At 46.9% G+C, this 13166-nt stretch overlaps 1 protein-coding gene across 1 annotated transcript; it reads right to left on the bottom strand.

Annotated features, from left to right (window-relative positions):
* Nucleotides 1-8320: 8320 nt before the first annotated feature.
* On the bottom strand, nt 8321-13134 carry LOC103769360 (tumor necrosis factor alpha-induced protein 2-like; the record flags this gene model as incomplete). Its single annotated transcript, XM_008936553.1, has 6 exons — nt 8321-8462; nt 8856-8977; nt 10134-10289; nt 11613-11735; nt 12712-12835; nt 13031-13134. Coding segments are annotated over 6 exons (771 nt in total), but the record flags the coding sequence as incomplete, so codon positions are not given.
* Nucleotides 13135-13166: the final 32 nt, after the last annotated feature.

Genomic DNA, 13166 nt, shown 5'->3' with positions numbered 1-13166 from the left:
ATCATCGAAAGAGTAAGGGGGTTTCACACGTTGGTGCAACCATCTCTAGAGTCCCAGTCTTCACAGTTTGAGTCTGCCAAACAAAATACCCTGATTTGGCAACTTTTGGTGGAGAAAAATATTGAATTTCCAGAAAAGAGGATGCTTTGAAGGGCTGAAATTGGGCAAAAGGCTGGAAACAAGAGAATCAGTTGCTATCGTAGCAGCATCTGTGTGGGGGCACTGTGTACATGTGTGATGCAGGAGTCTTGGAGTAAGAAACGATCTATCTGTAACAACTCCAGGTATCAGCACTCAAAAACTTATATAGACTTTATTGCCTCCATTTCTTTCTTGAAAGCATGCTTATGAAGAATTTTTCTGTGTAGAGAGAGAGGTAAACAGATTGCACAAATCTGTTCTGTGTTGATTCTTTTAATGATAATTTGCATATTAACATGGAAGCATTGCTCAGGCACTACTGAAAGCAGAAATTTGTATTTCAAGCTGTATTGAAATGTATGAAAATTGGCATAATATAATTAGTACAATTTTGAATAATAAATTGGAGGTTGTCATATAGAGTTGTTCATATGAGACAGTAGAAACTTAGATTGGAAAGAAGAACATCACACCTGGATAGAAGCAGTGTTATTTTGTATGGAAATGGGTTTTTGTACAGGAATAGTGTTACATGGAGAGATGGGCTTTTGCCCCTTACCCACAGGGGACATGGAGGGTTTTGAGATAGGTGGAAGGAAGGTGGAACCTTTTCCTTTTCTTAGCTGTGGTTTCTACCCAAGAAAGGTTGGCTTAAGAGGTTGCTCTGGACAATGGATGAATCTGGTCTTTCTTCCTAAGCTGCTATTGATTTCATGCTGTACTTGCTGATCTGACAAAATGTTCCCTAACTAAATGCAATCTGAGCTCCTTGAGAGAGGCTTCGTAGGGAAATCAAATCAAACAAAAATGGGAGCTTGGGCAGTTCATGCATTCCACAGTAATACTTTAGTCTTTGTGATATTTTAATGGATCAGGAGGGGATGCTGAGCTGGACAGTTAAGCAAAGACAAACAAATGACTTTTGAGCACAGGCAGAGGCATGGCAGATACCTGAAGGCAGCTATCCCAGCTTCTCAGTCTCTACTTCTGCAGCCCTGTTTCTCTAGAAGATGTTTCTCTTGCTGAGATACAGAAAAGGTTATCTGGATTACTGCTTTTGCTGTGTTTTTCTCAGGTCCGAGATTAACAGTGTTACCTGTGAGATCTTTGCAAGCTGCCAAGGTTCCTCCAGGAGCAGGTCTAGCCCACCTAGTGTGTGCAAGAGTTACCCCCTTTTCAGTTTCATTTGCCCCCCTTTTTCGGTAACTCTTACGGGTCTCTTTGCCCCTTGGGGTCACAGGACCAGTCTGTGGGTCCTACCTGTCTCTCTTGAATTACCACAAACCCTGTGATCTCTCAGAATTGGAATGGGATGGCCTTTCCCAAGCATCCTGGGGAAGGGACACAAAGGTGCTCAGCCACTTTCTGCAAATCACCTGTGCCCAGGCAGGACAGCAGTGACACCTCTGAATGAAGTGTGGCCTCTGCAGAGGACATTCCCTTCACACCTACTTGCTGACCAAGGCACCTCAAGGCCACTGTGGTCCAGGAGTGTCTGCACAAGCTTATCTCAAGTGGGTGGCTGCCCGGATCCTGCTGGGTGTAATGCCTCTCTTGGGACACTGAAAATAGCTCTGTCACTCCCCACATGTTAAACAGGGAATGGATAGCTTCAGCCCCCCTTTTTGGGTCTGCATAGCCCCAGGAACATTGTGAAGAGGCTGTGTCACAACACATGAAGCTGGGGTTGGGACCTTGGATCTGCTGTGGAGGTGTGTGAAGATGACAGTCCTTGCCTTACAGCTGTCACTACTTCTTGTAGCCTTCATACAGGGTAGAGCAGACTGCAATGAAACCAAAGAGCAGAAACACCTCCCTGTTAACTAGGACATAACACTGTTAAATTTATCCTGATATTTAATCTGTACACTTGATTTAGCTCTCAGGCTGCACTGCTCCTGCCAATGGGACTTGGGGTTGGCCTTCTGCCTTTGAGGTAGGGCTCCAGCCTTTGGGGTAGAGCTCAAAAGCTCTTGAAGACTCCAGGACCAATATTGTTCTACCCAGAGTTTGTTATAATCTCCTCCTTCTCAGAGCTAATCTCTCCCCATCACAGCAGTTCCAACATTAAAGAGTACTTTTGAGAGCTCAGCTTTTCTGCTAAATTATTTTCTGCTAAATGATCCTCTTTTCCTAAATCATTGGGAGACTTATTACAGCTCAAGTGCTCTGTCCTATTTGGATGAAAACTACTTAGAAAAACAGTGATGAATTCCTCATCCTTAAATGATGGTCTTTCTGGATGCTGGTGCATGACATGCCCTGGTGTGTCCCATTTGCTGAATGAAGGGTGGGGGGGTTAGGAGAACATGGTCCAGGAGCACTACAGGGTAGTGTCGAGAGGGGAGCTGGGGCAAACCTGTAAGACTTGTGCAGGTGTGAAAGAAGAAGCTGAAAACCTCTGAGGGGACAAGACCCAGAGAAGAGATGAAAAATGTGTTTGTAGGGAAGCTTCCAAGCTGGTCAGTTCAAAAGGAATTTTTTTTTTTTTTTTTATCCTGATTTCTAGAGGAGAAAGCCCTGGGTAGAAAGGAGAAATGGTGCCCAGCAGGTGTGAACGTTGACCTCATAGTAGCCTTAAAAACTTCATATTGTTCTACAAAACACAATTAACCTTCCTGCAGTCATGTGCACCTGAGCAGCCTGATGCGTGTGCCAGCTCTGTCGCATTTCCTCTGGTTTCTACCCTGTGTGGAGTTGTACCTTTGTTAAGGGGAAATCTGTGGTTGCTGCACTGATAAGTAACTCTTGAAATCCCCAACATTAGCTGCTATCTCTATTATTGTGGCTACAGAATAGCTATTTTGTATCTGAAAGATATCAGTGTGGGTGGTGTGGCCACATCCTCTTTTAAGTCTTGCAGAAAGGCAGCAATTAGCCTGATGGGTTTCAACCTACAGCGTGGCAAAGAACAATTTTGCCAGTGTCACACCCAAGCTTACCAGCCTCTAGCCTGTTCCTGAAATATCCTTCCTCCTCAATGCTCAGTGATGCTGATTTCTGCCCATTCGGTCTCCAGCACTAGGTTTTGACCCAAGCTGTGCCAAGTGGAGGCAGGTGATGGGGCAGCATGTGAAACCATGCTGGGAGATGCAGGATCCACAGCCTGCGTACCCTAGTTCCCCATGAGAAGGCGGCTCTGCCATCCCCATTCACTGCAGGTGTACTTTCCTTCAGGAGGCTCCGCACATTGCCAGGCTTCACAGTCTCTTCCTACAGGATTGAGTTTTCTGCTGTTTCTCCTATTAAAGCTCATACCAGCTGATCAAAACACAAGATTTTTCAAATGGAAGTCAGCAAAGTGCTGCCGCACCCTTTGTTACTGTGTAATCCACAGAATCACAGAATGTTAGGGGTTGGAAGGGACCTCTGGAGATCGTCAAGTCCAACCCCCCCGCCAGAGCAGGACCATCTAGTCTAGGGCAGGTCACACAGGAAAGCATCCAGATGGGTGTTAAAACTCTCCAAGGCAGGAGACTCCACAACCTCCCTGGGGAGCCTGTTCCAGTGCTCTGTAACCCCTAGAGTAAAAGAAGTCCTTCCTCATGTTAAGGTGGGATTTCCCGTGCTCCAGCTTGTATCCACTGCCCCTCGTCCTGTTGCAGGGTACAACTGAAAACAGGTTGCCCCTTTCTTCTTGATGCCCAGCCCTCACATATTTATACACATTAAGTAGCTCTCCCTAAGTCTTCTCTTCTCCAGACTGAACGGCCCCAGGTCTCTCAGCCTCTCCTCATAAGGCAGGCGTTCCAGTCCCCCAGTCATCCTCATAGCCCTCCACTGGACTCTCTCCAGTAGATCTCTGTCCCTCTGGAAATGGGGAGCCCAGAACTGGACACAATACTCCAGGTGATGTCTCACCAGGGCAGAGTAGAGGGGGAGCAGGACCTCCCTTGTTCTACTGGACACAATTTTTTAATGCACCCCAGGACACCATTGGCCTTCCTGGCCACAAGGGCACACTGCTGTCCCAGGGACAACTTGTTGTCCACCAGGACTCCAAGATCCCTCTCCACAGAGCTGCTCTCTAGCAGATCTCCTCCTAACCTGTACTGGGGCATTTTATTACTCCTGCCCAGGTGCAGGATTCTGCCCTTCTTCCCGTTGAACCTCATTAGGTTCCTCCTGGCCCAGATCTCCAGTCTGTCCAAATCTCCCTGAATGGCTACACAGCCTTCAGGTGTGTCAGCCAAACCTCCCAGCTTCGTGTCATCAGCAAACTTGCTGGGAAGACACTCTGTACCATCATCCAGGTCGTTAATGAAGATGCTGAACAGGACTGGACCAGGCATTGATCCCTGGGGGACTCCACTAGTTGCAGGTCTCCAGCTGGACTTGGCACCATTGACCACCAGTCTTTGGGCTCTATTGTGCAGCCAATTCTCGACCCACCTCACTGCCTGTTCCTCTAGCTCATCTTTTCTGAGCTTGCTCAGGAGGATGTTATGGGGGACTGTGTCAAATGCCTTGCTAAGTTCAAGGCATACTACACCAACCGGTCTCCCTGCATCTACCCATTTAGTCACCACATCACAGAATGCTATCAGATTAGTCAAGCATGATTTCCCCTTGGTAAATCCATGCTGACTAGTCCTGACAACCTTCTCTTCCATGTGCTTAGGGATTTTAATTTCACATACTCTTCCTGCTCTACACCCACTAGGAGGCTAAGAGCTGTGTCACCTGTATGCAATGAAGCCAGGACTGTCCACCCGGAGATGCGGGCTGAACTTGGAACGGCCCAATTACCAGAGTGCTTTGGTCTATTCTGCCTCTTAAAATCAGCACATCAATAAACTCTGTGGCTGTTAGTCCTGTGCTGCCATCTCTCAGGGGATCCTGGTGAGAAGATCCAGCCTCAAAGAGGAGGAATTGCAGGCATTCTGGTTCCTTAATGCTTCATTTCCAGGTCTGCAGACTCCAAAGTTTCTCATCAGGCTCTAACAGAAAGTTTCTGCTTTTTACAATCACGCTTACACCTGGGAGGAGTCCAGGAGCTCTCTGGCTGGTTTTGGCTTCCCCAGCAGCAAGGGCAGAGGTTCCCCAGGTGTCACCAAGGACTTGGCAAGCACTAGATGGCTCCAGCAGGAGCAGAGGAGGCGAGTAATGCCTCGCTTCACCTTCTGGCGTGCTGTGGTTTGCATCCTTGCACCTTTTGCATGGCAAATTGTGAGTCTTCTACCAAAAGATGGAAATGCCTGGTGGAGTGGATGTGTAGGGAGCCAGGAGTGTACATCCATACATGTGTGAGCTCATTCCATGTCCCATGTAGTGGCTGTTGCAGGCTGACGTCCTGGTGACACTGATGGCAACCGACTGGGAGAGCTGGTGACGCCACAGCGATTGTGCCCCCAAACCAGCTTTCTTAACTATTTCATAAAGCTGATTTTATATTTTTCATCTTGGCTATCAGTTCTGCTTCCAAGGAGGGTCAGATATCAACATCAACAGATGTTGTGTGATAAAGAAAATCCAGCCACACTGACGTCAGAAAATTTTATTTAGCTACTTTATAGGAGTGCTGTTTATCAGTGTGAATCTAACGCTATTATCAGAATATATTCTTGCAACCTCCTGGAAGTACCTGGCTATATGTAATATGTCACACACAAATAAATGCCATGGTAAATGTCGAGTCATACAGGAAGATTAAAGTAGTTTCCTGGGCTCATTAGAGCTGAAAGCTGGGGTTTTATAGCAGGATGAAGAGAACTGCACAGTGCAGTTCCATATGGCTTATGAAATGTGTATGAAAACCATTTTCACCTACCCATTTTAATTAGGATATATAAATAGAGTCACTATTTCCCTTTGAGCCCGCACTTAGCTGGGATCTTTTTCTTTAAAAGACCAACATAACCACTTGTATGATGCATTTCTGTAGGCCCTTAACAGATTTCTAAATCAAAATGCAATTATTTATAGCAATAACATGACCTTTCACTAATTGGGAAAGGAAATGTTGCACAATAGGTGACAGTTGTCATGAGTGCTGAGCACTGTCAGAAGTAATTTTGACATTTGGCTTTAAATTGTAGCTGGGATAAGTGTTTAAATCGAGTGTAATAGGCTATTTAATTATGTCTATAAATGAAGTTTTGTGGGAGAGAGAGTGTGTTTATGGAAAGAGAGGGAGGTTTGCTCTACTCAGGGCCAGGCAGCAGACTGAAACCAAAGCACAGTTTTTCACCCAGGGTACAATTTTGTCACATAACTTGTTAGCAGAGGACTCCCTTCTGCATCCATTTTACTGTGGAGAGCATCACAGCCTCAAGTTATAGCACCTGTGAGGAGAGTAAAAGTGGACCAGCCTGGCCAACTGGGAGCAAATTCTGGTGGGCTGCATCTGCTAAAGACTCATAGGAACAGGAGGAGACAACAGAGAGAGAGGAAAGGGGATCCCAGAGCAGTAAGGATGAGATCTATGCTAAATATGTATATTTTTAAAATGTGGATGTTAAATATATATTGTGTTATTAGTCAACATTGAGACTACAGTAGTGTTTGAGGCTAGTGTTTTAGACTTTGTTATACCAGGCACCATAAGCGGTGCACGTGGTAGTACTTGCTCCAGACAGCAAGGAAAGCCAGGCTATGAGACTCACACACAGCACAAGCAGAGGGTGCCTCTGCTTTTCCAGCTTGTCTGTAGTCCAGCAAGACCCTCCCTACGTGGAACCAGCAGGTGACATTCACCAAAGCAGGCTGGGAGGAGTTGAAGAATCGGCCTTTTGAAGGAGTACGTAGGACTACGTGTGGCAACCGAGTAAACAACACCCAGAGACAGAATAAATGAGTCACTTTTCTAGCATATTTGAATATTGTTTAAATATAAACCTTCCAAATGAATGTCTCTAACTGACAAAAAATAAAATTGGATGCAAAAATACACCAGTGGTATACTGCATGTGCATATAAATAGTTCACATGGTTTGCATAGTCATTATGTGTCTGCCTTCCAGACCAACTTTCTACAGACTGATACAAAAGTTGAAATAGAGTAAAACAAAAGGGAAAGGTCTTCAGCTGAACACATTGTTTTGGCAAGTGGTTTGCTTCCCAGAAAACTGGGCTGTAAAAACAAAACATAGTTTCACAACAGACCCATTTGTGTCTTCACGTTGTATCTACCTCACAGCAAGAGGGGAAAGGGCGAGCAAGGAGATGGTGACATGTACAGGGTGCTTCCTCTGTTTTAGTGGCATCTGGGGCCAGTTCCAGTAACCGTTCAAAGCCCGTGATGTCTCCCCAATAAGGAGTGCTTAAGTAATATCCAAAGTGCTTTACTACATGATCCTTTGCGATGGGCAGCTTGCTCCTAACCCTCTGCTAGCAGGGTGCCACCTCAGTGCAGCTACACTGGGATGGGGTCACTGCAGGGGTACTGGCAGCTGCTGGGGGGGTTTGGGTGCTCCCACCTCACAGAGGTGAAGGAAGCACATGCTGTCCTGTCTGGGTTGCTGCTGATGGGCCAGCCAGGGCTCTCTGGGGCTAGTTCAGAAACCCAGATGCCCCAGGGTAATGCCGCTGCACAGGGCAGCACATGCAGCTGGGGCCAATCCAAGCCCCAGGTCTGAGGGTGCTCCAGGACAGCAGGGAACCTGCCATGGATGAGCAACAGCTCCTCCTGACCCAAAAGCTGGTGCCTCTCCCATTAGCCTAATGGAGCCACCCCTGCCTGGCTCATAGGAAGGCAGAGGGGTGCAAGCATGCTCACAGGGGACTTTTCCAACATTTCTAAATTCTGGCTTCAGTTTTTGTTTCCTGTTATTGTCTTAGACAAAAAAAAGCTACACAGGAGGTGCCTGTCTCAGTCTGGGCGAGTTGAGGACTCAGTGACGTGGCCTTTGCGGCACCCTGTGAGGTAGAGGAAGATCAGAGAACCAGGGCAATGTCCAGGCAGAGAAAGTGGTGGCACCAAGGAGACCTTGTGGAGAGCCTGTGGGCGGTGTGAGGAGCAGCTCTGGTCCTGGAGCACACTGCTGCTCCCGAGGGCACGTCCTCCTCCTGGCCCTGGAGGGAGGGTGGGGATTCACTCAGAGGGACTGACGCCAGAGTAGGACAAAGTGCCTTCTGCAGGGAGAGGTGGCAGTGTGCACCGTGCATCGCTCCAGGGATGGTCTCCGTGCCCAGCTTAGCTGGCAACCCAGCGCAAGAGGGTGCCAAGAGCTGCCTTGGCCTAGGACATGTTTATGCTGGAGAAGAGTGGGGCCCCGGGAGGCGTGGATGCCGTGCTGTCTGCCAAGTAGCCCAGGATGCTTTTGAGTTCGCTGCGTGACAAATTTGCTTTGATGTACAGGAATGCTTCCAGGTGCCTTTTGCTGTGGAGGAGAAAGAGGCAGGTGTTACCTTTTCCCACAGATCTCCACATGCCGAGTCCCTTGCACCAGGATGTGACCCTGTCCCTGCGGTGGGTGCTGAGGTGCTTGGCAGATGCCAGCTCAGCATCTGGCCTTCCTGCATGGGACCCAGCACTGTCCCGGGAGGTTTGGGATAGAGCAGGAAATCTCCAAGGCAAAGTAGAAAATCATATAATACGTAATATATTTTTGTTGTCTGATAGCACCAGGATTGCCATAAGCTGGCAGGCAGCCCCCCCACACCTTTTTATAGACTCAAGAAATATGAACCTCTCCTATACTCAGGTTTGACTACTGCTTGGCTCAGTTAAAACTCTCTACCACTATCTGCAAATCTGTTTCAGTGTCTCTTACCGGATATCTGGGTACGTTGTGGCAAGTGTTGCAACTTCAATTTTAATAGCACCTAAATCCTGAAGCCGGATGATTTCAGCCAGTTTGGGGAGTGCCGAATTCAGCCATGTGGCTTGAGACCCCTGCCAGAAGAGAAGGTGGTCAGCAGAGCTTGGTGGAGGTGCAAACCTCCGTCCAGCCCATGAGCCATGTCTCACAGTAAGTGCAGCCAACTGGCTCCTGAGGCTGTTTCATGGTGATGGGGAAGGGCACAGCAGTGACTTTTTGTGCCTCATTGCTTTCAGTGATGTTTCTAGCCTGGACCAGCCTTGGAGAAATTTGATTAGTTTTCTGTTGGTTTTCAATCCTCTTACACAAGTGGTGTAGGGTTTCCCATAACACTGAGGTTTCCGCATCCACCTTAACAGACTATCTCTGCTCCTCCCTCCCATCCTGTTTGCCTTTCCTGGGGTTTCTATGCTGCCTAGTGTGTGCATGAGAACTGATGGTCCAGGTGATACCCTGCTACGTGCTTCTCCCTCCCACCTCGGCACACAACCCTGCCCTTAGCATCCCCAGGCATTGCCAAAATTCTCTCCCTGCCCATGCAGGTAAAAGTCCCAACTGGACCTGTTTTCTAGGTGTTGGATGTCCCAAGGCACTGTCTGTCTGGCCTCCTGCCAGTGCCAAGTGATGCTCAGGCTTGTTCCTTCGCCAGTCAACTGTACATGGGGTGGTGAAGGAGTGGGCTTGGCTTAGCTTTTTTACAGGCAAATTTAGAGGCGTGACAGAAGGGAGGTGATCTCAGAGAACAGAGAGGGATGTTTCAGCCATGCAGGAAAAGTAAGGGTCTCTGGTGGAGGAAAGTGTTGTCTGTCAAAGACCCAGCACTGCCCATTCCAGCCCCTGCCTGACTTAAAGGCAGCAGAATGAAGGAAATCAAGGGCAAGGGGGAAGAGTCAAAATGCAGACTCCACATAAATCATACTGAAAGCAGAGCAGTGCAGTGTTTAGCTGAAACTTCTGGCTCTATTAACATAAATCTTCAAAAGGAAACCACTGCCTATGGGGCAAAGGAGGATGAAATAATCATTCTGCATCCAGAGGAGGGGCAGCCTGGTGGCAGGGGAGCCTTCCTGTCTGGAGGCACTTGGAGACTTCTTTCTGCCTCAGGACTTGCCTTCCAGGAAATTAAGCTGAGCTGGAAAGGTTAGTGAGACTCCCCAGAAAACTTATTTTCCTTTTTTTTTTTCAGTGTGCCTGTGCCCGTTGCTGTTGTGGACGTGAGCACTCACGTACATTGCTGGTGCAGAAGGCTTCCAGGTCAGCAGCATTCTTGGAGATGTGCTGGGCCAGGTTTTGCTGTTGTGCTGGAGTTTTCAGGCTGATTTTCCTCTTTAGCAGCCTCACAATGTACTCTTTAACCAAACGGGCGTGGATCTTCTCGATGATAGCCTGTTGGGACGGAGAGGGAGGGATCAGCCACTTATCTTTTGCACAGGGACAAAAACTGTGTGGGTGGATGAATGTCAAAAACACCTTGGGTGCTGTAAGACATGCCCCAACAAATGCCTGCTGTTGATCAGAAGTCAGAAACAGTGCTGGGTGCCAGCCTTCCCACGACTGGTTACGTGACATCCTAGATGCCGAGAATTTCTTTGTACTGCAAAGTAATGAAATGTGGGAATTTCCAAATGTTGTTTCCTTCTGGGAAAAACTTAAAGCATAGAAAATATCTCCATGTGTTAGAGAAGTAACCGTACCCTAGAGAAGCAGGAATTTATGCTGTTCCTCCTGTTTCTAATGCACAAAACATCATAATTTAGTTTCAGCTAGTAAAAAGACAAAGGCAGAAAATCAAAGATAATTCATATGGTGATATTTCATATATACTCCAGCACCACTAAAAATGTGGTTTGAGCTCAGTTATCTGGGATTTGTTCCAGCTGGATCCATCTCCTCTGGTCCTTAGAGCAATCAAAGGAGCCGTGAGACAGAACCATGCACTTGCACTCGTGTTCCAAGGTTGCTCCAAACGTGCACATAAATAAAGCTGTATTTTGGGTTATCCCTAGTGTACTTTCTTTACTGCAGGAGTGGCTTTCTCTGCAGACACTGCAGCTGAGCTGCAGGAGTCTGCTTCTGCTCAAGAAGAAGAAGATTTATATGGCTAATCTAGGTAAACTGCATGCTGATGAAAATCCTGAGAAGGCTCTCTGATGCCAGGTCAACTTGCAAGCCCAATGTGGGTGAAGGCAACTCCAGTCATAGAATCATAGAATTGTTCTGGTTAGAAGAGACATTTGAGATGATCAGGTCCAACTGTTCACCCAGCACTGCCTGGTCACCACTAAACCATGTTGTTAAGCACCACATCTATGTGTCTTATCTCCCAGGGATGGTGACCTCACCACCTCCCTGGGAAGCCTGTTCCAGTGCTTCACAATCCTTTCCGTGAAGAAATTTTTCCTAATATCCAACCTAAACCTCCCCTGGAAGAACGTGATGTCCTTTCCTCTTGCCTTTTTGCAAGAGGAATCGGCTTGTTCCATGGGAGAACAGACTGACCCCAACCTCACTACAACCTCCTTTCAAGTAGTTGCAAAGAGCAAGAAGGTCTCCCCTGAGCCTCCTTTTCCCCAAGCTAAACAACTCTTCCAGGCTAAGCAGTTCCCTCACAAGACTTTTTCTCTAGACCCTTCAGGGGCTACAGAGGATCAGAGCTGAAAATGCAGCCTCGACATCCCAGAATCCCTCCAATGCTACCCTTGGACTTACATGGTAGAAAGGGTCCTTTAGGGTCCGGAAGTCTGAAATATGTTTGCTGGTGGTTTTAATGATCTCATTCATAATTTCATTGCTGGAGTCCCACTTATTTTCTGTAAACCTCTTATAAATTGGCTGAAAAAAGGAAAATCCTCTTAGTTCCCTCAAAACAAATTCTATGCACACGTATATTTAGCATTTTTGTATGTACAGTAGTCTACATAGTGACAGCGTGGCATGCAGTCCTGTGCAGGGATGTCTGGCCATGACTGACAGGGGCAGGGGAAGATGGGACTGTATTTGGTTTGTGGCCCCTTCTTAGTTCCTCGTGGTGAAGAAGACTGAGGGCTTGAAAGGCTCATATTAAATATACTTTTATTTCCACATTTTAAAATGATTTGTCCAAATGATCTTGTCTGATTAGAGAATTATGGAGCCATTATGGAAAAAAAAATGAAAAAAATTAATTATTATGAGACGTTTTCAATGACAATTTTTCTTGACCACAGTAAATAGAAAAATAAAAAAAGCACCCCTGCTCTTTCAGATGCCTTCCAAAAGGCCCTACAGAGGAAGCTGGAGAGATTGTGGCTGAACATTCCAACTCCTATGCTTTCCACTCCACCACATTTAAAAAAAAAATTAAAAGCTTGTGTTATATATAAGGAAAAAAAAAAAGAAGGAAACCAAAAGTGCCTTTCAGGCCACCTTTATGAAGAAGCCAAAAGCTGCATAATTGCCGTTCATGTCATTTGTAATTGCTTCCTATAGTTTGGAGTGTAAACACTTGCAGGTTGAAACTTTCCCTCCTGCAGCAATTGCCTTAGACGTGATGAGCATGTTTTACGTTCCTCTGCACAGTTATGCCTAAGTAGCTGCACCCATTTTGCCTGCAGGCTTGAGGACCAGCTCAAGGAGAGGTGAGTTTGAGCTTTCTAGCAGCAATGCAAGTTAGGACCAATGCTGAGAGCTGACCTGACCCAGACCCCTTCTGAAATTTCCTGCACTTGAATCAGAGATTTAGGCAACTGATAGTATGACAGAAGAACATGCCCAGCACCAGCGCAGGATGAGCCACAGGGCAGGAGGGTGTGGGGTGCAGATCTGGTACCTTCAGTTTGATAAACAGCTGCTGAAGCAGCACGTCAAAGACGCTGTTTTCAATGTCACCAAGAATGCTGAGGATACTGGCTTTACTGTCGTCCTCTTCTGAGATGTTCTTCTCTGCATAGTCTCTGCAAAGAAATATCAGCAAGGTCAGAATCATCTATCCTCAAAAGAGAAAGTGAGAGGAATTCAGAGGTCTCCAAACATTCTTCTGCAGGCAGATGGACCTTCCTCTGTCATTTCTGGAGTACCTCCCCTCTATCACACTATTATCCATTGTCTGCAGAAGAAGGAGCAAAAAGCCTTTTCTTTCGGACCCTTACCTAAAATTCCAGCAGTTGTTAATGTTTGCGATCAGTATAGGCTTGTAGTGTGTGTGCTTCTTGCTTTTCTCCTTGAAGTCATCGAAAGCATCCTTGTAGCTGGAGGGGAGATGGGGAGGGGAGAGGAGGGAGGGTA

Source organism: Merops nubicus, unplaced genomic scaffold (assembly GCF_000691845.1).
Source record: "Merops nubicus isolate BGI_N331 unplaced genomic scaffold, ASM69184v1 scaffold12483, whole genome shotgun sequence".
NCBI lineage: Eukaryota > Metazoa > Chordata > Aves > Coraciiformes > Meropidae > Merops > Merops nubicus.
Note: the sequence above shows the minus strand (reverse complement) of the source record. Positions and strands in the feature narration are given on the sequence as shown.